A 26647-nucleotide genomic window follows, 5' to 3' on the forward strand; every position below is an offset into this window, starting at 1 on the left:
CGAGTTCAAAAGTATCACCACACCTTTCCAAAAAGTGGGAAAATTACACTCAGAGCAAAACTGAAGTACTGCTCTTCCTCAGATCACTCTGGACTAGAGATTGGCAAAAACCTCAAACCTGCACCCTCAAGAAATTCAAGTGGTCCAATGTAATTGCGGCAAAGTGATGAAGCCTTTCAGTAACTTCCTAGGAAGGGAACTTCTGCTAACAGGAAGCCCTTCTACCTGACTTTTCCAGCTGAACCTCGCCTAAGTGCCCACAGCAAGGCAGCTGGTCCCAAGCTCCCTGAGCAGGGAAGAGGATGATAACCTGGCTCACCAGGCTCTGGAAAAGACGCTGAAGCAAGGAGAGTAGCTGCTCCCTTGCCCCGTCACCAGGAGTCTGGGAGGCAATTTCAGCCACCAGAGAGAAAAAGAGGCTTTGGGTGAATTTGCTCCAGTCTGATGGAGCTCATCTCTTTCTAGATGCTGCTAAATCATTCTTGACAGGGAAGACTTATCCCTAGGGCTTCCAAAACTGCTTCTGACAAACAGCCTTTTTTGGTGTTGGAATGTACTGGATTTCCCTGAGCACTGTGCACCCGCAGTATTTCTTGTTAGGAAGGAATGTTTGTGTTCTCCTTGAGCTCCTCATCCCGGATTTTCTAAATTACACAGGACAAATGCTGTGCTTGAGTGCACGAGGTGAATTATGTGGAAGAGAAAGAGAACATTTCTAACAAGCATTTTTTTGTCAGGGAGTGGTTACTGATGTCTTTTACAACATGTTTTCTTGGCTGCTTGGAAGAGAATGGGAACATAATTTTGAAATTTCTCATTCCCTTCCCCAACTTACCATTCGTATGAGAACACATTCCCGTGGTGTATGGAGCCTTCCCCAGGGATTAGTTCTTGGTGAAGGGTTCAGCCCAGACCCTAGAGGAGCAGTATGTTCTCCAAGAGTAATAATGGCTGACAATAATAATCTAGTGAAAAATCAGTGTTTGTGATGTTTGTGATCCTTTCCTAAGTCTCATAACAGTTGAAACTCCTGGCTTTTCTCTGTTCTCACATGTAGGAGAACACTGCCTGTGAACCTTTATGGTGAATAGGTCTCTAGCACTTGGGAACAGGGGAGAGAGCCAATCCTACCAGCACATTAAATACCTGCATAGCATTGTCTCGAAAAACAAAAGAAGCACAGAAAGGTTGGGGGGAAAGGTTTGTTTTGGGTTTTGCTTAAAACAGTTTCCTATTTCAGAGCCATTCATATGCATTGTGGTGGCAGCCAGAAAGTGGCATTACTGAGGCAGTTAACTTTTAAATCTAGTTGCTTTTAATCTTAATCATTAAAGGCTGTTCTCTTCTCTCTCAATATTGCCATTCAAAGCTGTAGCTACTTGCAGCGTAAAGTATGAATTCATGTAACACTGGATCATTAAACTGGGAAAAATATGTTCAGCAAACTATCGAGCTTTTAATTACAGTTGTTACACTAAATTTCCACTCATTTCTGAAGTGAGAGCTTCTATTACTCTCACAGCTGAAGGGGTAATGCAATAATTTTATTTTATATGGGAATAGCTGTTTAAAAATCACAAATACTGAATTGCTGAGACAGGTTTTACTTGGGTAATGCTCTGCTAGCCAAACAGGACTGTTGGACAAGGTGTACATCCCAATCCTGAAAATAATGTGCAGCTGTAAGATGAGAAAGAGCTGAAAGCTGGGTGGTATTTTTCCGCTGTGGGAGACCTTCCTTACTCCTCAAGCTCTTCCGTGGGCTCTGCATTCCCCCTTCTTTGTCCCCTCTCTCCTCTGCAGGGGTTCAGCACACCCCATGGCTTATGGCACCACTGAAATGACTAAACCCAGAGTATTTCTGTATGTGGAGTATCAGTGGGTTTGAGCAGTTTAAGAGCAGAAGCCTTTAAGAAGGCTGGTTTTAGCCATCCTACAGCAGGCTCTTTCCAGTCTTTTGCAGACATGGGGATCTACAGGCACAGGTTTCCAGCCTGAAATCCCCTCTGGTCTTTAACACTCACCTCAGAATATTTACAGCAGGGATGGGTAGCTCTTATTTCCTGATAATGTACTGGCAGCCTGTTCCCAGTTACAGCAGAAATAACAGTGAAAGCATATGGGAAACTGTATTCCCTTTCCTAATAACAAATACAGTGGAATTGCACTTTATAATACCACAGACATATTTGTTTATGATGCACATAAATCTCGGGATAAGTTACTAGGAAGACACATGCAGAGCTTTTTTATTAAAGAATTCACATTCTGCATTTAACCTACCTTTTTAAAATGTAATGCATTATTATTATTATTGTTATTATTATGGTCATTATTATTACTATTGACCATGCAGAGCATAGCCTCAGCAGTTCACACTTACGCCTAAATTAATATGGTTATAGAGTATTTAATCTCTATTAATTATAGATTCATATAGATTAATGCTTATTTATGCATGTATATTCAATTAATTCCCAAACATTTGTGCTAATTTGCTGAAAAACTCACAGTAAATATTATTACAATGGAGGTCTTCAGTCTTTGTAGCCCTCAGGGATTAAAATATTACTGGAAAATGGACAGAGCACTTTGATCCTCATCCCTTGAGCCTCCTTCCCTTGTCCTGTTCTCCACCAGGGTGCTTTTCCCCACGTACAACCTGCTGCCCGCGTGATTTGCCCTGTTAAAGCAACTGGGTCTCCAAAAAAGCACTTGTGCTATCAAGAATCAGTGACAGCTTTAAGAGCCAATATTTCATGAGGTTTGGGCAAGGCAGGCAAATACAGTCTCCTGTCAGAAATGTGAATTCCATCATTTTTTATACCACTTTTTACCTGAAGAGCTGATGTTTTGGGGTGAAAAACATACAGGTCCTGAAGCCCATGGCTTTAATTCAATCTGATTCAATCCAGGCAGTTCAAGTGTAATAGTGAGACAGCTCGTAGAAATTGCTTCAGTGTTGGTATTTTAGATTTAATATGTAATGTAAAAACTACATTAATAATTCTGGCTTTTACATAAAATGAAGAGGCAGTAATAACCTGAAATATCCATTTCCTGGGATATTCTCATATTAAAGAAGTCTCAGCAAAGTGTGAGTTATTTGCATTTTTTAATTTCTGGAAGATCAGCAATTCCAAAGCTACATTTAATTATGATCTTTGGAATTTATTTTTTTTTTTAATATTCTACAAACTGCCCCCTTTTCCTTTAGGCTGCCACAGCAGATGAGCTGCCAAAACACAGTTGTGTTTGAATCGTATTCACGTGAAACATTCTGCATTTCATAAATCAACATTTTGCCACAGGAAGCTGTTTCACTGGTGCAATCCAAGTTGATCAAGCAACAAGAATATAAACTTCATTTTCCTCTGCCTTGCCACTTTGCCATTTTAGAAGGATTTTCCACTTACTTAGTGTAAGGATAAATGGCTAAACAAATAGGGTGGAAGGAAAACTTAAAATCCTACCCTCTGCATTTTTCCATACCTTGGTCAGAAAGGATTGTGAAGGTGGTATTAATTTTAAGAGATTTAGTTTGTGGGCTTTCAAAACTAAGTGCTAAAATGCCAATTAAATGACTACATCAATTAAAAAAACTAAACTCTGAGAAAAGGGATTCAGCCTTTTTCAATCAGAAGTGTTAAAAATAGCAGGGATGTCATGTGTTAGAGAAGCTGAGTGTGTATCACACCACAGATCCCACTTGTGTTTGGGTGCTGTCTGGATGAAAAATGTGAACAGCAGACTAAAATAGTGCTGGTAATTAGCAGAAGGAACAAAAACACAGAGGAGAGCAAGGTTTACAAATATTTAGAGAAATTGTCATGGCTTGGAAAAGGATATTTATAATTTGTGCTTCTGAAGGGGAAAAAACCACTTAATCCATGGCTTTATTTCCTAAAGAAGGCAAACTCTGGACTCTAAAAGGGGGAACTTTAGTTTCTTACAGAAGCTGTCAGGCTGCCTTGGTGCCTTCTGTGCCAGCCTCAACTGGAAATACGGGAGCTTCTTATTGTATGCTCCCCTCATCAATGATAAATGCTGCAGTTTGAGGTCAGAACACTCCAATGCAGGCAATGTGTTGCAGTAAATCAAATCCTGACGAACAAAAATGCTGCCCAGAAAGCCCCGGAGTGTTTTAGCCAATACATTGGTTTGTGGGAAATTGTCAATAGCTTATCCTTTCATTTTCTTGTAAATTTTTGAAAACTAAATTCTTAATGGAATTAAATAAAAATTGTTTTGTTTTCTCCCTGACATTTCTGGAGAGAAATTCTTAACTTTTATAAGATATTAGCTATAAAATGGTGTGACTGTTTAAGCTATAAATTACCATGTTTAACATTAGAAATTTTGTTGACACAAAATACATATTTAAATTACCAAATAGGCTTATATTAGAATTCCCCATGAGGCAAAACAATTTTTGTACTTTCTTTTTTTGAGAGATGAATGAATAGCCATCGAAAATAATTTTTATTTAAGTATGCAGAGCACTCTTCTCCAACAAACTCTGCTGAAAGCCACCCATGCCTCATTCCAACTCTTCCAAGCTATGCCTAACTCCTGTTGAACGATGGACTCAGAAGGTCATTTGCTCTGATGTCTCTGTAACAGTATTTGGACTCTGTAGATGTCCAGAGGAAAAGGAGACATTTATGAAGATTGTGCAGCCCCTTGGGAATGCCTAAATGTCCCTGCAGATGAATGCACAGCTCACAGGAAGCAATGGGCACATCCCAGATGTTGACCAAAGGCAGTTTTTTCAGGAGCAGGAGGTGTGGCTTGAGGGTTATTCTGTTCTGAGGTACCATAACCTGCTGCTGATGATTTAGCAGTTTGGAAGTCCCACCTGCTGGCATGTGATGTTTACTTTCAGGAATGACAATTAGCAGAGTGTGTCCATCTCAAATTAAAGGTAATTTGGCACTTTAGAGGGACACCATGCTCAGTGTTTGGGGTGCAGCTCTTGCTGGACTCTTCTTGTGCCCTCTGCATAAGCTGGGGTTTGGTAACGTTTACTTAAAACCCCTTGGATTATTCTGCCTCCATGGGAAGAAGACAGGTGGAGGTGTAGAATATTGGAAGTAAAAGCAGCAAGTGAAGGGATCTTCGGCAATATTCATAGAAAAGACAAAGACCCTAAGATTTAATTTGTGTGAGGATACGTAGATAAAGCTATAGGGGTGCATGGACAGACAAATCTATCTAGGGATTTGAAGCCAGACATAGTCAAATATTTGGTTTTATGCTGCATTATGATACAGAGCTGGACAGAAAATGCCTAGTTAATTATTGCTAAATAATTGAAGTCTCAATTTTCTCCTTTCCTCTTGGAGAATTTCTCTATTCCTCACCTGTTTGTCCGTCCCTCCCTGTATCCACCCTTTTCCTGAGCACTGCCACTTGCACATCATTTGAATAATGCCAACGGTGCTAAATTGAGCTTTTGCTCTAAGTGTTCCTCCTGCTCCCATTTGGATGACAAAGGCATATTTAAAGTCACTTAAGTAACACTGCTCCTGAAGGAGCTGTGTTATAGATGGGTTCCTGGTAATGTGTTTATTGCTGCATCAAGTGCTTTTAAGGCAATAATTATGACTGCTCTTGCAGTCTGCACTGCCTGGCCCTTCTACAAGGCTATTCCATCATTTCAGAGTGCTGTTTTCTGTGCCGGAAGCAACTGTTAGAGCTCCTTTTTAACTAATACGCGTTGTTTTAAAGGTCAGGTTAATGCAGGTCTCTTGAGGGGTGGATGTAAAGCAGATGTGTTTTTTGGATCCTATGGATTCCCTAAGTGAAGCTAAATTAAATAGAGTACCACGTGTATCCTGGAAATATACTCCAGTATGACGCAACCTATGACTTGAAAATTATTTTGGAGAAAGGATTCAAGAAATAAGTACAAGTCCAGAAAATTAGTGCAAGTGTAGAAGAAGAACGTGTCACAAGTCAGTGGTGCTTGGCGCAGGATGTGTGAGCACTAGAAATCTCTGAATTTGACCTGAAAAACCTGCCATTTCTATATTTTTAAATGTGAGTTAGTTTTCAAACATTCAGGAAGATCTTGCTTGGGACATAACTGTTTAATAAATTCAAGAGGTAGAAAATTTGAGCCACCAGAATCTGTTTTCTGGCAAGACTGTATAAAACACTGTTAAGACCACCTAATCTTCAGTGGGAACCTGGCAGACAAGAGAACCCCAAATCTATTGTAATTCAGGGAGGGTACTCAGACAGACAGTCAATCCATCAGGTTGCCAAGGAGAAGAATACATGTTTTGTTGGTGGCAAGGGAATTGTGGTTTTTAACTACATTGGTACAGAAATTCTGAATGAAAGAACAGGCCCTATTGAAACAAAATAAGTACGAAACATTTTGTCTGATGTGTCTTGACAAGGCACTTGAGCAGTATTCAACACTCAAATTACTAAGAACTGGGTGAGTCAAGAGACCCGAACAAGGCAAATATTGAATGAACTGTCATCTCTGATGAAGCAGAATGGAGCAGGCACTCCCATTTTTAAAAAGATTATTAAAGTTTTCATGTAATGCCTCTCAGCTGCTCTTTAAATTCATTTTTAAAGACTTCAAGACCATCCAAAAGTGGGAGCTCCAGAACTCCACTTCATTGCGTTCTTCACTGTCACTCTCAAGTGCTTTAGGTGACAGAAGTGTCACCCAGCCTGTAGTGACTAATGCTTGGCTGTCTCCTCTGGATTCCTGCGCTCACACATCTCCTGGACTCAGCTTCTCCCTAGACTGGCCATGGGTGTGGTTACTTTCCTGGCAGGGGCTTATTATTATTAAAAGGGTATCATGGTGACTGTTTTATTTCAGGACTGACCATTCTGCCATGCCTGGCAATATGGCCCAGACATTTCCAGTTGTTCCACCTGAAAGCAGTTGTCCTTGCACAAAATTCAGGGATAATCCTGTGCTGGAGAGATTGAGTGGTTGAGCTCAGCTTCCTGCTGTGCCAGTACTTTTTAATTTGGAATCACCAGGAAAGATGCAGCTCCAGCGTGAATTCTTGGCTTTAAAACACTAAAATGAGCCAGAAATCACAGGCTTTACATGTTCCAGGCATTTTAATGATGGCGAAGGTCAAAGACAAAGTGCAGACTGTGGCAGTGAGGAGATGTCAGCGACTAATGTGATTCTTATTTTCACTGAAGGAAGTGGGCTGGAGCTCAGAGGGGAACGCAGACAGGCTGCAAGGAGAAGGAAGGCCTGCAGTCAGCAGTAACACAACAAAGGACATGGCCAAGCACAGCTCCATCGTTTTAGAGTAGCTCAGAAAGCCCAAGGATGCTCCCACCCCTATAGTGACAATTAGAGGGACTACTGAAAGGGAAAATGCAACTTTTAGAGAAAGGGGCTGTGGGAAATGGTGGTGCTGGGACAAGCAATTTGTCCTTGATAATCTTATCCTCTCCAGCAAAGAGAGTGGGGGAAGAGAGCGAAACGAGTTGTTCCCGAGTCCACCCAGAACATGTGTTGCAGCCTAAATTCTAGAGCTAAAAGGAGGGTAGAAAGTGAAAGGCTAATGCCTTTTGCTTTATTTGGAGGGCTTTTTTATTTCTTTTATTTATTAAAGAGTAAATGCCCTAGCTTGCACTGTGCTCTTGCAGGGCTTTTGAGTTAACAATAGAACGTGTATTTGTGAAAGGTGACGGAGAAGCCCTGGTGGCTGTGTGGAGCTCTTCCTGGGTGAGTAAATATTGTACTAGCTCATACTATGGCAACAGAAAAAATAGAAATACTTCAGCAAGTTCTTACTCCTTGTTTGGATAATGCAGCCCTCTCTGTGCTCAGTTAAAAGCAAACTCTAAAGGTGAAAGCTTTGTATTTTTTCTGTATGGCACTCCCAGACACAGCATAACAAGACATTTCCAGGAGTTTTTTGCCAAATCACTGATGTCAGTGATACTGGACTTGGGTGGCTGGGAACCAGTATCATTTATAAGTACACAAATTCACTGTTTCTGCAAATGAACTGATGAATTCTTTTGCCCTCTAAAATCAAGCACTGAGATAATATATTGGCAGGCAGGAAAGGGAGAAATTCATTTGCAGAGGCTTGCTAGGCTCAAGATAGATCTCGACAAAGCTTGGAAAAACAGCTTTCTGTGGCTCTGCTCAGTTCCTGTTAATTACTTAGCCAGACATGACCTTGCACAACTCTTCTAACACCAGGGACTAGGAGATCTTCCGTGGTAAACAGAGCCCATAATAACCCTGTTCTCTAATCTCTGTTTCTGTAGCTGATGCCACCCTTTATAAAACTGTATATATCCCTGTAGCACCTAATTGAGAAACAGCTTTGTGAGGGAACAAAAACATTTGGGTTGCAGAAGTAATTACACAGGCATTGGTTTACTCGGTATATTATTGTTACATGCTAATATTGTTACCAGAAGACTCGCTGGGTACTAAAGCATTCCCAAGGGATTTGGGTGTGTATGGCACCTTTGGAGAGCCTAGCAGAGAGTCCCTGTATCTCTGCAAAGTGAACCGTCTATGAGCAGCCACAGCCACTCCTCCCAAAGGCAGGGCAATGCTTTGCCATCACTGAAATACCAACCTCCTGAGTAGGTGTTACTTTTGCCTCTCAAGCAGAGCTTCTCTGCCATATGGGGTGAAGCCAGGTCCGCTGGTTCTTAATTGCCTCTTTCCCCCAGTGACTTGGGAGATCGTTCTCTAACTGGCTGTAATTATCCTTTTCTGTAAACTAACCAAAGTGCACTCTGCTTTCGGGGCTATGTTCATTAGCAGGATTCTGTTCTGTGGGTTACTGTATTCTGGGAATGTCCAGGCCGTAGGAACGGACTGATTTGTGTAGCAAGTGTTTGTGAAATACCCTGAGGAACAAATCCGTGCTGGGTAACTGGTTCAAAATGAAATCCATGATGCTGAGGACAAAGTATCTATGGGTGTTCAACTTGCAGGGTGGATTTATGTGTGAAACATTCACCTGAAAAGGGAGATAAACTTTTTGTTGTCCCCGAAAGAGAGCTTGAGGGGAAGGTTGGTTCTGAGCCTGTGCCTGCAGGCGATTTCTCCCCGTGGTTAGTTTGTGGCATGATTTCTTGTGTGAGGTGAGGAGGGGATTTGTCCTGTGAGTGGCGCTGTTCGTGTTTTTGTGATGAAAGCGGGCTGCTAATTTGGCCCTAGAGAAATGTGGGAAGAATGAAAGTTTCCCTTCCTACCCTGGCTCAGGCATAATGAATAAAAGAAGGCTTACCATGCATCGCTTGAAAAAAAAAAAAATTAACAAGGTCTCAATCCTAGCAGATGTTTTTCCTTGCTATTGCCTAGATATTGAGCAGCGTGGACTGGTTGGTTTTCAGATGGATAAATGTGTGCAGCACACAAAAATAATGCTGAATGCTTTTAACAGCATCCAGCTCCTACTGTAGCCCCTGGATGTGGAGTTTTCTGCTGTGTCTCCTATAACAAGCATGGAAGCATGGCTGCTGTGCCAAGCACAGGTGGAAAGGTTTGCCTAGCAATGTTGTTGGCTGCTGTGCCAAGCACAGGTGGAAAGGTTTGCCTAGCAACGTTGGATAATAATGGAGGTGACTTGGGTTTTTTTCCTGCATGATGAGATGATGCTGGTGAGAACTCTGCTCTGAATCTCCAAATGTCTCTGTGTGGACAGTCCTCTGCTGGTGATGGGGGCTCTTGAACTGCTGCGGACTAGTAACAGGCTTCCTTAGTGGAGCAAACCACGTCAGAAGGATGCTCTCAAAAATGCGCAGGCGGGAAGCTATTGCTGAAAAACTTGTTTCACAATTGCCTTTTGAGTTAATTTCCTCTTGTGTACAAGCCCTTTCTCGGAGCATTTTCCCATATATTTCCAGAGAGAGAGCACTTGATCACTGAGCTTGTGCACAGTGCTGAGATCTCAAAGACACCAGGCGCTTGGAGTGCCTGGTGCTCAGAATCAGCCCTGATGAGCATTCATACGCTTGGTTTGGCTAATAGAATTACCCCAGGTGTTCTGATGTGCAAAATTGTTTCAATTGTATGTGAGACTACTGCTTTTGCTGGGTATTTGGATACCTCAGTGGTCTGGATGAGGAGGCAAATGAATATAGAAATTGTAGGAATGGAAATAAGGGTTTAGAAATTAAATAGAAATCTGCCTTTAAAAACAAAAGGCTTGCTTATTGTTCTTGAAAGCATTGGGTATTTACAGGAAAAACCCTCCAGAATAAAGGGCTGGATAATGTGATATTGCATGCTTAGGGATTCAATTAATCTCTGACTGTGATTCCCACATGTGGAAAATGACAAGAAATAACTGTCATGCTGTTGAGTTCTGTCTATTCTTTCCAAGTTGCACACATCTTTGAAAATTACTCTGAAAAAATTTAATGGTGTCCCTGGATAGTACAGATCAGGAAAATAAGGGTAGAAGAGCCCCCAGTGAGTAGTCAGTGGGCCTTTCACTCTATCAGATGGTTATGTCACTTGCTCGAGTGAATGCTGTGGTTCCACCCTGTCACTGGTAACTTTAAATGCTTACCTACTAGTCTGGTAATGAAAATTATCCTGCTAACTCGTAGAAGTCACATCGGGGCTGTAACTTCTTCAGGCTCTTTTTTTTCCTTTTGCTCTTTTTGTTCTTTTTAAATTCAGTGATGCTGAGGTTTAAAAAGGCAACCATCTTGTATTGTTCTGTCTACTTCACAGGAATAGTGAGAGAAATAATATGGAAAAGGCTTCTAAAAGGTATTTTTTATATATACATATATATGTGCAACATACATGTGTACGCCCCTACATATACACAGTCATATGTGCATCTCTGTATGTACGTGGGCAAAATGGCTTTTAATCTCAGGTTGTGGTTTATGTATCTGCTGCCTGCACTTGTGTACTTTCAGCCTTTACTAGGAAAAGGAGCTTTTCAGCTTTTACAAGCTTTGTCTCTTTTTAAACACCCATTTGCACATACACGTGTCTGGGATGGTATCCCCCAGTTCTCGCTTACCTTCACGTCGTTGACGTTCATCCTTGTCCCCTCCTTCCCGACAAAGATGTCGTCTATGTCCACGAGAATGTAGCGCTCCAAGGAGAGCGTGAGCTTCTTTCCCGACAGGAAAGAGATGGCATCGATAAAGATGAGCTTGTGGAGCCAGAAGGTCAGGTTGTTTCCAAAGAGGACTCTCTGGATGCCGTCATGCAGGCCCAAGTCTTGGATGACGGTTGCATAGAGAGCAGCCCTCGGCAGGGTGGCGGGGGTGGGCCTGGCGGGCTGCAGCTCAGTCAGAAGCACGGGCTGGTAGGTGGAATGGTTAAACTGGAACACTGTCCAGTCCTCGCCAGGCAGGGGGCCCTTCTCCACCCTGGGCGCTTTGGTGATGCGCAGCAGGGGCGACTGAGGGTTTACCACGCAGTCTCTGAGGGCCACGTTGTTGTACAGCTGTAATGGCAACCCTTTCATTCTGACACTCGGGGAGCTGTTCTCGTTGGCTTTATGAAAACCAATTATGCTAACACTGTATTCCACACAGTATTTTTCCAGAAGCTCTCTATTCCATGAGTCCATGGACACGTACTTTAAAATATTCTCATATATAACAATGGTGTACTTCCCTCTCCCATTGTCTGTGAGAGGGGGAATGTCCCCCTTAGCTGGTGCAATGACCATGTGGTACTGAAACTTGCTGGACTCAAGGATGGCTATGATGTCTTGCCCCAGCTGGGAGTACTGGCTTTCCACAAACAGGAGCACAGTGGGATCAGTTCTAGAGGGATCAATTGGCTTCGGTGTTCTCAGCTCCGCAGACCTGTAGGGCAGAAGTTTGAGGTCCTCGCACTCTGCTTGTCCAGTGGTTTCCACAAGGGCCATTTCCTGCTTGTAGCCAGTGTAGAGGAAATAGGCAGAGATGACAATACTTGCCAAGCAGAAGGTGGCCAGGAGAATGACCAGAGTTCGGAAGCTTCTGCGTAGCTTCCCGATGAGATTCATCTTTTGCAGGGCTTCCAGCTCCTGCTGGACTTGCCACTTTTCCGGGTGCTCTTCCTACAGTGCCATAGGAACGAGGAGTTGCGGAGGTTCCCCTTCCAAGATGTTCATGTGACCATTGCAGTGCATTTATGAAGCTGTTGGGGAGGTTGTAAAGCTGTTGGAGTGGGAAATCAAAGGATCCGGAAAGATAAATTGAAAGAGGTTTTCTCAGAACGCAGCAGCTGCCAATAATCAATGAAGAGGACTCTTAACATTATCTGCAACAAGAAGTAAAAGAAGAGTAAGTAAAACAAAATCCATAACGCAATTAAAAACACACGTTAATAAGGCCGGTGATTGATACTGGTAATCTTAGTAAAGAGGGAAGTTTCTGAGTAGTTCGAGGAGCACTCAGTGTCACTTGCTTTCTCGGTGCATTAAGGTAAGCTGCATTAAGCAGCTCCCCCATGTTCTTAGCGTACAGAAATGAAGTCTGAACATAGCTTTTTGAGGATGTGCATCTACTTATCAGCATTTCTCATCTAACATGCATTGTTGCTATTGCAAATGGGAGCAATGGAAGATTGTAGGGGCAAAATTAGGACGAAGTGAATCTTTGTAAAATATGGGACCACATTCCATGTCAAATTCAAATTGCGTAAGTGATAAATTCTGTGTTGGACTGGGAAACTAATGTGAGCAAAGTGAAAGACAGGACAGGAGTTTGAGGAAAGATTTGTAGGACTTTCTTTCCCTTTTCCATTCTGCACTCAGAGCAATCAGTACTTCATGGTCCATTTTAGGAACTATCAAGATTCTATGGGGACATTCCAAGTGAATGAGCAGGCTGCTACAGCTGCAGGCTGCAGCTCTGCATGGCTCTGCCTCCATCAGGGATCAATGGGAGGTGCTATGTAGCAGAAAAAGTACCTCAAGGGAGCTGTTTTAGTGCTAGGTGGGCAAGTTGGTGCATGTGCTGGTCCATGACACCTCCAGCTAAAGCACTGGGCCTCTGGTCTGGCCCTGTATGGATGAAGTACGAGCTGCTTAAACCTCATTGCTCTGAAGCCCTTGTGCAATTCCTGGCAGGTCTGCCTAAATTGGTGAAAAATTGCCATTGGTAACAGTAAACCGTATGATTCAGAGGCAGTTAAAGGTAACTAAATAAATAGCCTGTGCTGCTCTATGGATTTAAGTAGGAATTAACATCTTTCTGAATTATTTATATTGTTTGTCTATTGGAACAATGCGAGACAGTAAACAATGAATGATTTTGGAACTGCAGGGAAGAAATGCTTTTTCCAGGCAGATACTTATCAGTTCATGTGTCCTCCTCCATTAACTCAGATTGCACTTTTGACTTTTGTTCTGCAAACTATTCATTCATCTTAAGCTTTGCACCTAAAATTGGAAAATGCTTGTAAGAAGCATTTAGAGAGAGGGAGCTGTTTCTGAGGCCATTTGTGGCTCTGCCAGGTTCAAGCTCTTATCTGATTTACCTTCCTCAGCTGGAAGCTTGCTAGGAGATGGATACCCCTGGATTGTGGGCTATTCCATCAGTGACCCTGCTGTGTCACACAACTGGCCAAGAGGGGAACGAAGTGGGGACAGAAATAGTAATAATAAACCTCTTCTGCATTTACTCGTTTCTTATGTGCGAGAGAAGAAATACAAAAGAAATCACAGCTATCATTAGGAAATGGAAGTCATCCTGATAATCTTAAGAGTACTTGCCCTGCTTTGGTGCTTCCCTTGTTCTGCCGTTGTCTGCTTGCTGGGATTTCACTTCTTATTAAACCTCCAATTAAGATTTCCTCAAAAGATAACACTGGATCAAGTGAAGCATCCTCTGCGAGCCGGTGTTGGAGTTTGGGTGACATTGATGAGTCACTCAGCCCGACTCCGAGGGCTTATCAGATCAGGACTCCTGCTCTCCGCGGGAGGGGCAGCCTTCAGGGTTGGGTGATGTGTCCCCCCCCAAACAGCTGATTGCAAAAGGCTTGCTCGGTCAGCACGAGACAGGCACGTAACTTGGAGAAATCTTGAACGTCCCTTCCTCGGACTGTGCAGCCTCGGCTTGCTTTGGGCACTAGAGGGCAATCGCTTCTTGCTTTTGCGAGGCAGCACCTGCTCTCCCCGCGCTCCCCAGCACACAGCCCTGCCTGAGGCCACGCTCCCGCCAGAAGGCATCGAAAATCCCCAGGGAACGTAAAACACCTTAATTAAGACTCTTATGTTTAAAATTAAATAAAACCCAGGACTTCTGCTCTAAGAAATGTGCCTCTAGATCACCCTGGATTGCTTAGCCAATGTTTCAGCCTCCACCTGTGGCACAAGGGAATAGCATGTGAGGAGATCTAAAATTGCATATTTCCCCCTCAGTGTTTGGTCTTGCTGGATGTCCTGGGTACCGGTATTGCAAGCTGTCAAAACAGTAAACTTCACGGACATTATAGCTTGTATTATTAAAATAGGAGAATCCCCATACTTTATACCAGCCAAAACGAAACTATGGTCTTCATCCCTAACTATTTCCTCCAAATAACACTGGTAAAATCTGATCCAGATAAAATACTAATTATCAGATTTAATGCTAGCTACTATCTGTTGTATGCAGATGTTATAACCAAATGCAAGTATGCCCACTTATTGCGATCTCTAAATATACTGAATTGGTAAAGAATTTAAACTTGCATAAGGAAACCCAGCATTGGAGCAGATCTTTTTTAGTCTGCACATTGTGTTTGAACTGCTCTGTTGAACTGATTATACTGTTCAGTAAAAAAAAGAATGGTGTGAAGTAATTAAAGGTTATGAAAGTAAATCAGCTATATTAGCCATTAGTGGGACTTTTTCCAAGGCATAATTGGAAGTTAAGTGCCATTTGTGCCTTTGAAACTCTCCCCCTTAAAGTTCAAGAGCTTTATATTCCCTCCAAAATTCAACTATCTTCGGAGAGTTCCTGTGCTAGATTAATTTGAAAAACATGGAAATAGGCCATATTTCATAATTAGTGTTACTAATGGAGTTTCATTTTGGAAACCGGTGTTTGAGGGTCCTGTGTTCCTGTGGTCACTGCTGAGCATTCACTGACTTCAAGGGGGTAAAGCCCAAAGTTGGGCACATTTGGTCAAGGAATCAAGGTTACTTTCTTCCAGAGCTGGTCTGTTCAGCTGGTTTACTCAACGTGGGGCCTTTCCCCCGCAAGAGCAGAACTCTGCAGTACAACTCTGTTGTGATGTCAGAGACATCTGCAGGGACTCTTAATTTTTCTTTAATTCAGGCAGCTGAAGAAAAATGGAGGTTTAAAAATTGCTGCCTCCTTGCTAAATAACACTTCCTGCTTGCCCGCAGAAATGCATTTGATTGATGACTAAAGTGTGCTGATTTTGAAGATGATTGATTGGGAGATTAAGACTTGACTATTTAAAACTGATAGCACGACAGCGAAGAGAAACAGCCCCTTATTAATGCCATGTGTTAACTGTGCATCAGGAATTAAAGCTGGCTCCCTCGTGGGCCAGCTCCCACGGGCACAGCTTCCCCCAGGGCTTGGTGCCTGAACAGGCAGACTTGGTGTGTGGGCTTGGGGAGCTCCTCTTACCTCTGATCATAGGTAGGCAAAGGGTCTCTGAGCTACTTCAGCTTATGGAAAGTAGAAGTATTGCTATTAAGCCATCAGATGTGTTCATTCACCCTGAGGATGGAGCTAATGGACTTCACGTCTGCAGCGAGTTCAGAGCGTGCCAGTGCTGACAGTGCCGAGCAGAGGAGCAGGACCCTCGTTGTTCCCCAGCAGTGTGGCCATTGCTAATCTCCTGTCTGCACCAGAGTGCACTGCTGGGAGTAATTCACCTGGAGGCAGGACAGAGCTTTCCCTTCCTTACTCCAGAATAAATCAGAAGTCAGAATGTCTTTATTGTCTATATATATAACTCCCCTTTAGGCTAAAAACCTAATGTAAAGCCTTTCCTCTTTTCTTTCCTTTCTAAGCTTGTATGACTCCTGTCATTTACTAGCAGCCCAATGAATCATGGTACCTGCCTTGCTGCTCCTTGCATGTGACTCCTCATTCATTACAGAAACAAGCAAACTGATTTGAGTGATAAATGACTCCTGGTGACCATTAGCAAAAATTCAGCGTTTCTATTCACTGCAGAAAGAAAAAAGAGCACTTTTCTTTTCTCACTCTCACAAAAGTTTCCAGGAGATTTTTGGACTGAGCTCACAAAACTTAGATCCTCTTTGAAAGTAACTGGTTTTTTCTTTTCCAAACTTAACAAAGCTGCAATGTGCTTTGTGTTTGTAAATGTGGCTTTGCTTGAGATGTTGGTACCAGCTTCTCATAGCTCATCACAAGGTGTTAGAAAACTCTTTACCTAGGATAAGGCCAGCCTCTCAGCTGATAAAGGCTATTGCAGACCTTCTGACTTCTATTTTATAATTTCTGAGTGGAAAGGCTGCTCAGCACTTTCACCTCTTTTGTTTCTTTTCAATGACTAATCATGTGTAAATTAATCCCCAATTTTTCGGTATTTTCAGCCATTTGATCAAGTCTATAGTGCACATGTAATCTTGTGTGATTTCAGAAAGCTAAATGATGCCAGAGGGTGAAGTCGATAATCAATGAATATAAAGCAAAGAGTTTGAAATACTTCAACTTGTGCATTTGATGAAAGCTGGTGTGATTTTAGCGTGAAACAATACTTGGAAGGGAGCTGTTTGACCCTGCTGACTTCTGTTTCTCTTTGGCTTTAAACTTTTCCAGATGATTTCAGGAACTGGTGAAAAGGCTCCCTCGTGGAGCAGTGGCCGGAGGGTGATTTGGAGATGAGTTTTAGACACCGGAATATTCTCACACAAGTGTACACCTATGCATATGCACATCCTTTGGTTCCCCAGCCCACATGTGACACTTCATGTTGCTTAGCTCCTAGCAGAAATGTGCTTTAAGACTTAACCAGACCACACTTCTGCTGAGTGTTGCCTGATGTTCAGCCTCAATGCTTCCTTCTTCCGACCCATTAACTTCCAACAGTCCCACGGTCATTTGGACCACCCAGAAAACCCCCTAAATATCCATCTGGGGTATTTCACTGAGGCTTCCTCCAAATGGCACAATTTATGGATCTCTAACGCATCAGTACTTCTGAACATAACGAGTAGTTGTAATAGCTCCTCAGAAATTGCTGACTGGTGGTTTCTCTGGAGTGTCAGGCATGGAAGCTCCTGGAAATCAGTAATTTAGGTATGGCCTGATGAGAGCCATGCAAGAGAGAATCTATGTAAGTATTTCTTGTTTCTTGACACAGTGGCTCTTGTCACCATCACAACAGGTAGGTGTTAGTGACCACGCTCACCCTCTGAGCAGCTCCAGATGTTGTGTGGTGATACCAAAATTATCACCATATATATAATATTTTGATGTCATCAGGCAAAATACCTTAAATTCTGTGGCCAGACTTAATATAATTTTTAAAGTACCTTCTTAATGCAGTTTCTAATAAATGTGTCCATCTAGCACGAGTGATGGTATTAAGATCTACCACTTTTCACCAGTAACTCACCAAAAATTCAAAAAGCTAAATAGCATTAATGGGTACAAGCCTGACTTTCCCAAAGTCACTTGGGGACCCATGGCTGAGCTGGGAGCAACAGCCCCTTGCTCTTGCGTAATGCCCTTCAGCAGATGTTCACAACCCTCATGGCACGTGTATTAAAGTAAAAGGCTGAAAAGAAGGTGTTGAGAGATGATCTGAAGGTCAGCAGCTTACTGCCAAGGCCATGAGGACAGAGCCAAAAGGTCATGGCAGGGAGTTGGGCCTGCGATCAGGGATGTGTGTGACCTGCAGGACTGAGTCCTTGCTTTGCTTTCCCGATGGGATTAATGGAGAGTGCAGGTGAAATTACCACGCTGTCAGTGCCCCAGTCCTTGTGAATGAAGGTGGGGAATAAAAGCAGGCTTTACACAGTGTTCTGAGGCAGCCTACAAAACATTCCCCCTGACTTGATGCAACAAATCTCCTGCTCTCGCTTGGTTAATGGCTCTTCATCACTTTTCAATTCATAGTTTAATGCTTCAATGGAAGCCAATTTGAATTCATTTAACTCTTCAAATAAAACTTTTGTGAGATGCTGTATCAGATGTTTTATTACAGTCCCTCTATTCTGGTACTGTTTTCCACTTTCATACGGCTGTCAATTAGCTTTCCAGTTCCAATAGAATGATTTGTGTTGTGAACTCAGCTGAGAGACAACATTTGTGCAATAGAATGGCTCCCTAAGTAGGACTCCTTAAAGTCAATCAATGTAGTAGCCAAGCTCTGTACATGCGGTTTGATTGGATAGACAAGCTAAGCCATTAAAAAAAAATTGCTAAAACCCATTTTTGTAGTTCTATTAGCAACCAAATAACTGCAGATTTTCTGTATTGATTTTGAAAATTTACCAAGGATTACAGATTTAGTGGATGATTATTAAAACTTTTTGGAGGTTTCTTACACAAAAAAAGAGATACAGCCCTAGGCTCTGGGATAGCCTGTTAGAAGCTAAACTATTTGGTCACTATGCTTCTTTTTAGTAGATTCTTTAAATTGTTAACAATTCTTTTAATTGTTTCCCACGCTTTCTGTTGTCCTATTGCATTTCTGGGAGCTAAAAAGGTTTGCCACCATGTGAGATAATTAAAATGTGTCCACTCTTATACCACTGCCAATATATTTCACTGAATAACATGTTTTGTGCCGTCTGTATCCTGTCACAGGGACTATTTGTGAGAAAGTCAGATGTGGTCACATCTGTGCTAGGAATTAAAAGGAAGCCACTAACTTATTTCAGAGGGACTACTGCTGTCACATAGTAATGATCTATTGCTACTGCACAGGAAGTCTATTTAAACCCAGATAACAAAGACTTTGTACTTAAATCTTTAGTACAGCACGTTTGCCACATGAAATTTAAACAGAGGTTTATTCTGAGTTTGCTCAAGCCCGGTTCCAGCCAGTCAGACAGAGTTTCCAAGCTCTGTATACATTAAATTCTCATTATAATGGCTTCCCTTTATTTATTCTTTAAGTAATTTCTGCTGGAGTCCCATTTCCCCATCTTTGTCCTCACTGGCTGAAGGGTTTTGTTATCTTTGAGAGGATTTGGAAGAAAAAGAGGGAGAATATACAGAGTTTGGTCCCACCAATTTCTGGTCAGAGCAGATGTGTGGGCTGGAGCACCATCCAAGCCACCAGTGCTGGTGACAGCCTGGCAGGGCTTGGCAAGTAGTGGCTTTCAAGCGAAGTGAAGCAAGGAGTGAGTGAAGCCAGGGTGACCCTCCACGTGTGCCTCCTCTTTTTTTTGTGTGCACTTCTTGGACTTTCAAACAGCTTCTAAAGGGGAAAATTCAGTCGCTTTCACCTTGCTCATAAATACTTGCATTTATCACTGCTTTTATTGCATGGCAGTTCGGGAGCAGGAAGTTTATAATACTTCTCCTGTCTGTTCCTAGTCTTAGGTCTAGACTAGGTTCTAGGCAGTTCTTTAAGAAAATTTTGAGTCTTAGTACCAGTTCTTTACAGGCAAGATGAGCTTTTTGTGGGGACCAGTTATGGCTGCACATATTGCTGCTGTCAGTAAAACTAATCTAGACAGAGAAATTTGGTCATGTAACAAAAATACTACAATACCCAAGAGACTTTCATTTTAATGTATTTAAGTATTGCAGACAAGCCAGAGGAAGTTTTATGCGAGATTATTAACACAAATTCAAATTCTTACCTTGAAATGACTGGAGGGATGCTGTTTGTCTATCAAGAGAAAAAATGCTTTACGGTGAGAAGATAAGGCAGGGAGTAGAATCTTTGATTTCTGTCTCTGCCACCATCATGTTTGGCTCTCTGGAGGCCACTGATTTTTTTCAGCATTTCATTTTTCCTGTCTTTGTTGAGGGAATATTAGTCTTTTCTACCTTTACATGGGCATTAGCTGTAAAATGTTCTAAGGTGATTCATGTTTGGTTCAGATGTGTATAGCATGGATATTGCAAAGCATGCTTTTGGGAAAGCTAGTGCAAAATTCATACTTTCATGTGCAGGCAAATGTGTTTGCTGTGCTCGCTTCCTTTTTCTTCTTATTCTTTGTACCCTGGTTAAATTCCTTTGTGTTTATTTCTGCCACTGTTTTATGGGGTTTCTCTGAGAGAAGCCACTTTGTCAGCCAAATGAAAGATCTCTTTAGAGATTTCTGGTGTGTCATCTGTGACCTATAGATACTGTTTTGCTCTTGGTTCAAAATATAAACAAATGTTTCCTTTTGAAAGATCTATGCTTTGTTTTATCTAGATAAAGTTCAATTTGGAAATGCCACTAGTAGGATAACAGTCCTACTTGGGAATTCAGGGGATTTTTTGTTGAGTCACGCTGAGCTCAGAGACTGGAACTAGAACTAATACCATTAGAGCTCTGTGATGGAATAGAGAGGCTTTGATTAACCTCTTGCTTTCGTGAAAAATCTCTGTTTATTGAACTACTGAGGCATTAACTTATTGTTGAAGGGGTAGAGTGTGGAATAAAAAAAATCCAAATGGTTGTCAGTCTTTCTGAACATACTGCCCCTGAATCAGGCTGGAATTGCCTTTACATTCCTGTCCTCTCCTGGGGGCTGAGTGCATAACTCTACTTGGTTTTCAGTAAGAATCTCCAGAGTGTACTGTGGAAGAGAAAATCCAGCCTGGCTTTCTGGGTTATGGAAGGGGCTTACAAAATTGTGTCTCATCATTTGACACCGTATGTTGTAATCCATAAAGCTCAGTTTTAGATAACATATACATAGAGACTTAATTTTCTGCCTGAACACAAATATTTTTTTCCATGGAGAAGAAAGCCTTTTAGGAGGTCCTTCAGTTAAAAATCTGAGTATGCAGAATGACTGATGCAGGCACATGGAGCTTGCTCCAAGGCTGATTGAAAATTAGTCTGATGGGAATCTGTCAGGTGTTTTGAGGCATGCATGGCTCACTTTGCTTGCCATGTGGGCATTGCATATCACCAAATTCTCTTTAACTGTGATTTTTCGGGTACAAATAATAGTACCATGCCCTTCTGCAGGTGATTCATTCACCAGGCTGCTGAGGCACAGTTCCACCCTAAACCCCATGACTGTATGGGGGTAGAATAGTGAAGCCATTTAAAATTGCAATCCAAATACAGTCTAGACAGTAGTAATAAATAAAAATGCCCTGTAGTTATTCCAGCTGTTTAGGTGGGTAGAGTGCAGGCAGTCCAGCAGATGGCCCTGCTTTGGTTTAAACTAAAAAAACCCAAGAAGCTATGAGGGCTTTAAAATCAAATGTGATCAGTAAGTCTAATTTCTGTATCTTACCCAGAAGCCTAGAACACTGCACTTTCCTCTCCTTTCCAGAAACTTCTCTGTGAATCACTGACCGCCTACCCTCCCCTCTGGGGGTTTAGGGGGCTGTCTATATCCCAGTGAGAGAGAAAAAATTCAAGAATACCCTGAGGGTCTGGAACTTGAGCTCTGGCCTCCTCTTTGCACAATATGGTCCCATGCAAAAGGACAAGATGTTGGCTAAAACATCCCCTGAAAGTAGAACACAGAGGTGGGTGCATATTTCATGACAGACTGTTTTAACTTTCCAAGCAGCCGCCTCTTTTACGGCCAGCAGCTACTATTAATTATTTATCAGAACACTTATTTATACACTAAAAGCTAAATGCAATCCCTTCACTGGAGCCTGGCAGAGAGCGGGCTGGAATAAGTAGCTGTGGACAGCCCTTCAGGAGGGGAGGTTTCGTGCAGAGCTCTGCTCAGGGAAGAGCCCGTCCACATTATTCTCTCTGCTGTTTGTGTCTGGTAATGATATTTACACATGGGGGATGAAAACCCAGCCATTAGTAAAAGTCTGTAGCTGTGGGGGGCATCAGCCTGATCTCCCTTGGCCAGGCTAAGTAAGCCAAGGACAGTTCTTATTTCAGCAGCTTCTAAGGAAAAAGAGGGAATCCCTTCATTTTTGCTTCCTTCCTCTTGAAGGAAACCCACCCTACCTTGGCTTCTACTTCTGTATTTGCTCTGGCTCTGTAAACCCACCCTTGCAGACGAGGATGGAAGATGAATTTTTTCCCTCTGCCTCCACTTGGGGAGAGCAGTTGTGACCCCTTCTGTAGCCAGAGGGAAGGAAATAGGTTTAAATACATCTCTGTTCCTTTCAGAATTGAGTTTAAATGGCCATCCATGGCTTCTGGTGCCAATGTGTTTTCCTCATCAAATACCGACATGGTCTCTACACTGGTGTGCTGTTGCCGTGTAATTCTGGTGGCAGCGCTGTTTAGGTAAAATATTATTACTTTTCTATGGCAACTGTTAATTTCAGAAGAAATTCCGATTCCATTGTAATTATTCCTGACAGTAGTTGTAATAAATGTTTGGGATTGACGTGTATGATTTTCATTTTCTTCCAGCACCCGACGCTTTTAATAGCTCCATTTTCCTAATTTACATGTTGACACAGATGGAGAATTGATTCTGAATTTCTATCTAGCACTCTTCTGGGTGGCTTACCTTCATGAGGGGCCTTGCTTTAACATCTCAATGGGAGAAAGAGACTTGTTGCTGTGACATGGGCATTCTTCAGGCTGTCTCAAAATGGGAGACAGGACTCTTTGACACTCCACCCAATTTCCAACACAGAGACCCTCCTTCTCCCTGAGAGTCCAGCCCCTCAACCTGCTCTAATGGTCCTCAACTGCATCCCAGGCCTGAGAACAAGGGATCTGGTAATTGCCACCTCACACTGTACTCCTTAACACTTGGAAATGGTTTCAACCTAGGCTCCCCTCACCTCGAAAAGCGTGGAGAGCCCTTGGCTCACCTTAAGCTCAGTGCCCTGTTCCTGAAATGACTCCCCAGGCAAAGTCCAGCTTTCTGCACAATTCCGGTTTCCTTCAGCCATCCAGGCCCTAGCTTGCAATGCTTTGCTGCTCTTAGCCCAGGGGTTGATTTGTTCAGAAAAGCCAATTTTGTGGGTACGGAAAGCAGTTTCTGGATGCACCTATAAAGCTGCAGAAAAAGGGTTGGAATTAGATACTTTTTAAGGTCCCTCCCAACCCAAACTGTTCTTAGATTCTCTGATTATGGAAGCTTTGCAAGGCCAAACACTTGATGGAAGCAAACAGCAGTGTTTGCATGCAGCTGAAGCTCAGCCAGCCCTGTGGTCATAGAGGCAATCAAAGCAAAATTGTTCGTGGGCTAAATTAGAATGATTTGGAACAAAATTTTTTTTTTTTTTTTTAAGTTCATTATATGCTTGCCTTTATTGCTTGTAGAAAAATGAGGAATCTTTTTCTGGGGACATATAGTTACATGCAATTTTTTTTTATCTAACTGAAAGCTCATAGTCACAACTAATAGTAACTCATCAGCATTTTCTGTGCTCAGTATTGCCATGGGTCTGCAATATATGGCCACATTTTCCTTGAAGTATCTCATTATACTGCTGGGATAATTCCTGGACTGCAAACCTTAAAAAACCCCATCTTTACTATTAGCATATTTTTATCCCACTCATACTGAATATGATAGTTGAACTCTAGAGCAGCTCGTGATCCCTGCATGGTGCTAAGTCTGATCACGGCCATTACAAAGAGTGATAGAACAGGTATCACAACCCCTTAACACCCATAATGTTTCATAGGACTTCCAGAACTTGATGGTGTGAGTTAACAGGGTGTTCAGGCTGAAAGGGATTTATATGTGGGGGTATATATATATGTGTGTGTGTGTAAGTGGTCAGTCACTGAAGCATCCTACTCTCTGCTTAACTGCAACCCTTTGAATTTGATTCACTCTGAAACAATGCAAGTTAGAGGAGCACTTCTCCGGCCTCACAGAAGAGAGTGGTGTCAACAAGACATTAAGATACTCCTGCTTTCAATTCTGAGGCTTTCAGACATTAGGCATCTATTATGAATCAAAAAAACCCGGCCAAGTTCTGGGGAAATGGCACAAAACCTAATAAACAGTCTTAAACTTCTGCACAGAGCAATGTCATTAGGAACATCTAACCCAATTGAGCAGATCATATTATCTGAATTGATAAGATTCAGGAGAAAACTCGAAGTCAAGAATTTTCTTAGTGAAATGCAACTTGGCAGTTCACACCCCACCCCCAGCCCCTCCTTTAGAGCAGCATTTCCGAAAGCAAGTCAGACAGTGCAGCTTGGTGGAGGGGAAAATGTGCATGGGGAAAGTGTACAGACAGGATGGGGCAAGATCGGAGCACCTGGAAACGTTGCCAACTATTGAAACTTTATGAGCAAGGAGATCCTGCTGTCCTTCCACAGGCTGAACATTTATGGCAGGAGGATCACGATTAAAACTACTGAAGAAATGGGGTGAAAATGAGTTACTTCTCTTTTTATCTTGTTCTCTGATAACATTCGAAGCTAGGAAAGGTAGAGTAACTTGCTACAGGGGGTAGGCCAGATTCTGCAGCATTTATTCACATGGAGGGAGGGAGGGAGGCTTCAAGCGATGTGAATGAGAGCTGCAGAAGTTAGTAAAAAATGGCCTGATAAATTCTCTGGGGAAAAGGGAACTTCATGAGTGTGGGGTTTCGTAGGCATGTGTGGTTACAACAGTGCAGTGCTTGTAGGAAGAGACTTCTTCACCTCTAAGCATTTTCCTGTGAGTGTTCATTCCCAGCAGCAGTGACTTGGAGCCTCTGTGCCAGCTGTAGGATAAAAATGCTGGGCTGCTGCTGGAGACTCCGGCTCTGTAGGATCTGAAGAGCACACACTGATTTCTTCATTTACCTCTTACTACCTCTAACAATCCTTGCTTCCACTCTATGGATGATCATGCTGTTTAAAAAAAAATGTTGCTGACAGATGTTGTTTGCTATCAAACTGCTGGAAGAGAGCAGATCTGTAGGTTTTGGCTTCCTCACAGTACAGTTACTCTTACTTTAAATAGTGCATATTTAATATATCTCCATGGAAAGCTTCCACCATATCATTTTAGTACAGTAGTTCTGCTGAACTTTGCTAGACGGTAGCAAATAAAAGCAAAGGATGTGGAGTAGACTGAAGAAGCAACTGTATCCTCCTTTCCCCCTCACATAACTTCCCATGCTCTACCTTCTGTGGTCTTTCACATATTTAGGCAGACAGCTGTTTCCATCGGAGGGTGCACATCCCTTTACATGGGGGCACTTGCATGCAAATGTGGCAAAGACTATCTCAAACTTCCGAATAATCCTTGGAATGCCAGCCTCTAGGCAGCTTTCGGAAGTACTTACTATGCATAGGTTCCAGGCAGATCATTTGACACACTCAAAAATATCCACACTTGGTGGATATTTATACCTGCCCTGAGTACAGGCACTGTCTATGTGGCTGTATGAATGTATACCCAGAAGAAGAGGTTCAGAAGCTGAACAATAGCTTACCTAGAGAAGGATTTCTCTTCCTAGTGTGCAGGAAAGAGACATCTGCTATTCAAAGCTCTTCATAGGGCTCCAGGTAAACTAAGGAGAGTTTTCAATTGCCAGCAGCTGTCTGAGCAGCATCCCAGGAAGGCTCCTCTTGCTCCGGCCCCAGCCACTGAACTCTACCGGCACAGTCACATCTCATTTATACCCAGCCTGTCCTTTTCAGAGCGAGCAGCCAGCTGGAATGATTCAAACCTCTGCTCAGCACACCGTTCAAAATGCAGCGTCCTTCTTGGACACGGGGATTACGCCGGGGAGCCGCCAGGCTCCAGCAGAAAGGCTGCGAGAACTATTGAATCGCCCAAAGAGCAGCTGCTCGCGGTCCTGCCGCCGGCGCCGCGCCGCGCTCCCGTGTACCGGAGTCAGCCACCCTCTCCCGCGGATCTCCCGGAGTAGCGAGGCGGCTTCGCGGGGCTGTGATTGGCAGAAGCGGCCGATTCCTCCCGCTAATCAACCCGCAGACTTTCAAGGACTCGGAGCTGCTCTGATGTCATTCCGGCCGAGGCGGGGGACGCTTCGCGAGGAAGCCACGGCGGAGGCTAATTCGGAGATGAGCTGCATTCCTCTCCCACCGCCCTGATTGATTCCATGCTCCGCGAGGATTTGCATAATCTGTCATTGTGCGGCTGGACCACCTCCCCTCCTGCCCGCCCAAAATGCGGGAGGGAAGTGCCACTTCCAGCTCCTGATTTTACACCTGGACTCTGCAGCGGAAAGCCTAGGAGAAAGGAAAAGTTGAAAGACTCATTTTTCTGACAGGAGGATGCTCGTGCTCCCAGTCCCCCCTCATCACCCCTCACCACTTCCAGATGCTAAAGGAGGCTCAACAGAATCACAGCACTGGAAGACTTTTTGGTCCCTACTCTTGTTAGGTCATTGATAAGATTACCTGCTACAATAAAAGGTGGGTTTCAGCGCACGACCAAAACCAAGCAGGGGTCACCCAGCAAGTTTGTTACAAATGATCTCCCTGGCACCAGCAAATATTCGGTGCTCAGAGGTGAAAAGTATTTTCTTGCTGTATGTGACACAAGTTCCACTTATTCGTTGCATAATTTCTTATTAAAATCCTTTATTTCATCCAGCTAGAGACGAAACCTACCTCCATAGCCAAGAAACACGATTGCTATGTGACTTTAAATTATATTACAGAGGCAAAACTAAACACTTTCTATATTAAAAG

At 42.8% G+C, this 26647-nt stretch overlaps 1 protein-coding gene across 1 annotated transcript in view; it reads right to left on the minus strand.

The window, feature by feature from the left end:
• NDST4 (N-deacetylase and N-sulfotransferase 4) overlaps nucleotides 1-26140 on the minus strand; it is a 70109-nt gene extending 43969 nt beyond the window's left edge. Inside the window, exons 1-2 of the mRNA XM_010411355.4 lie at nucleotides 25423-26140; nucleotides 11010-12247 (exon numbers count right to left, since the gene is read on the minus strand). Coding sequence (XP_010409657.3) covers nucleotides 11010-11990 — 981 coding nt within the window. The 5' untranslated portion in view covers nucleotides 11991-12247; nucleotides 25423-26140. The remainder of the gene's footprint in view (nucleotides 1-11009; nucleotides 12248-25422) is intronic.
• Between the last annotated feature and the right edge of the window lie 507 nt (nucleotides 26141-26647).

This window comes from Corvus cornix, chromosome 4 (assembly GCF_000738735.6).
Source record: "Corvus cornix cornix isolate S_Up_H32 chromosome 4, ASM73873v5, whole genome shotgun sequence".
Lineage (NCBI taxonomy): Eukaryota > Metazoa > Chordata > Aves > Passeriformes > Corvidae > Corvus > Corvus cornix.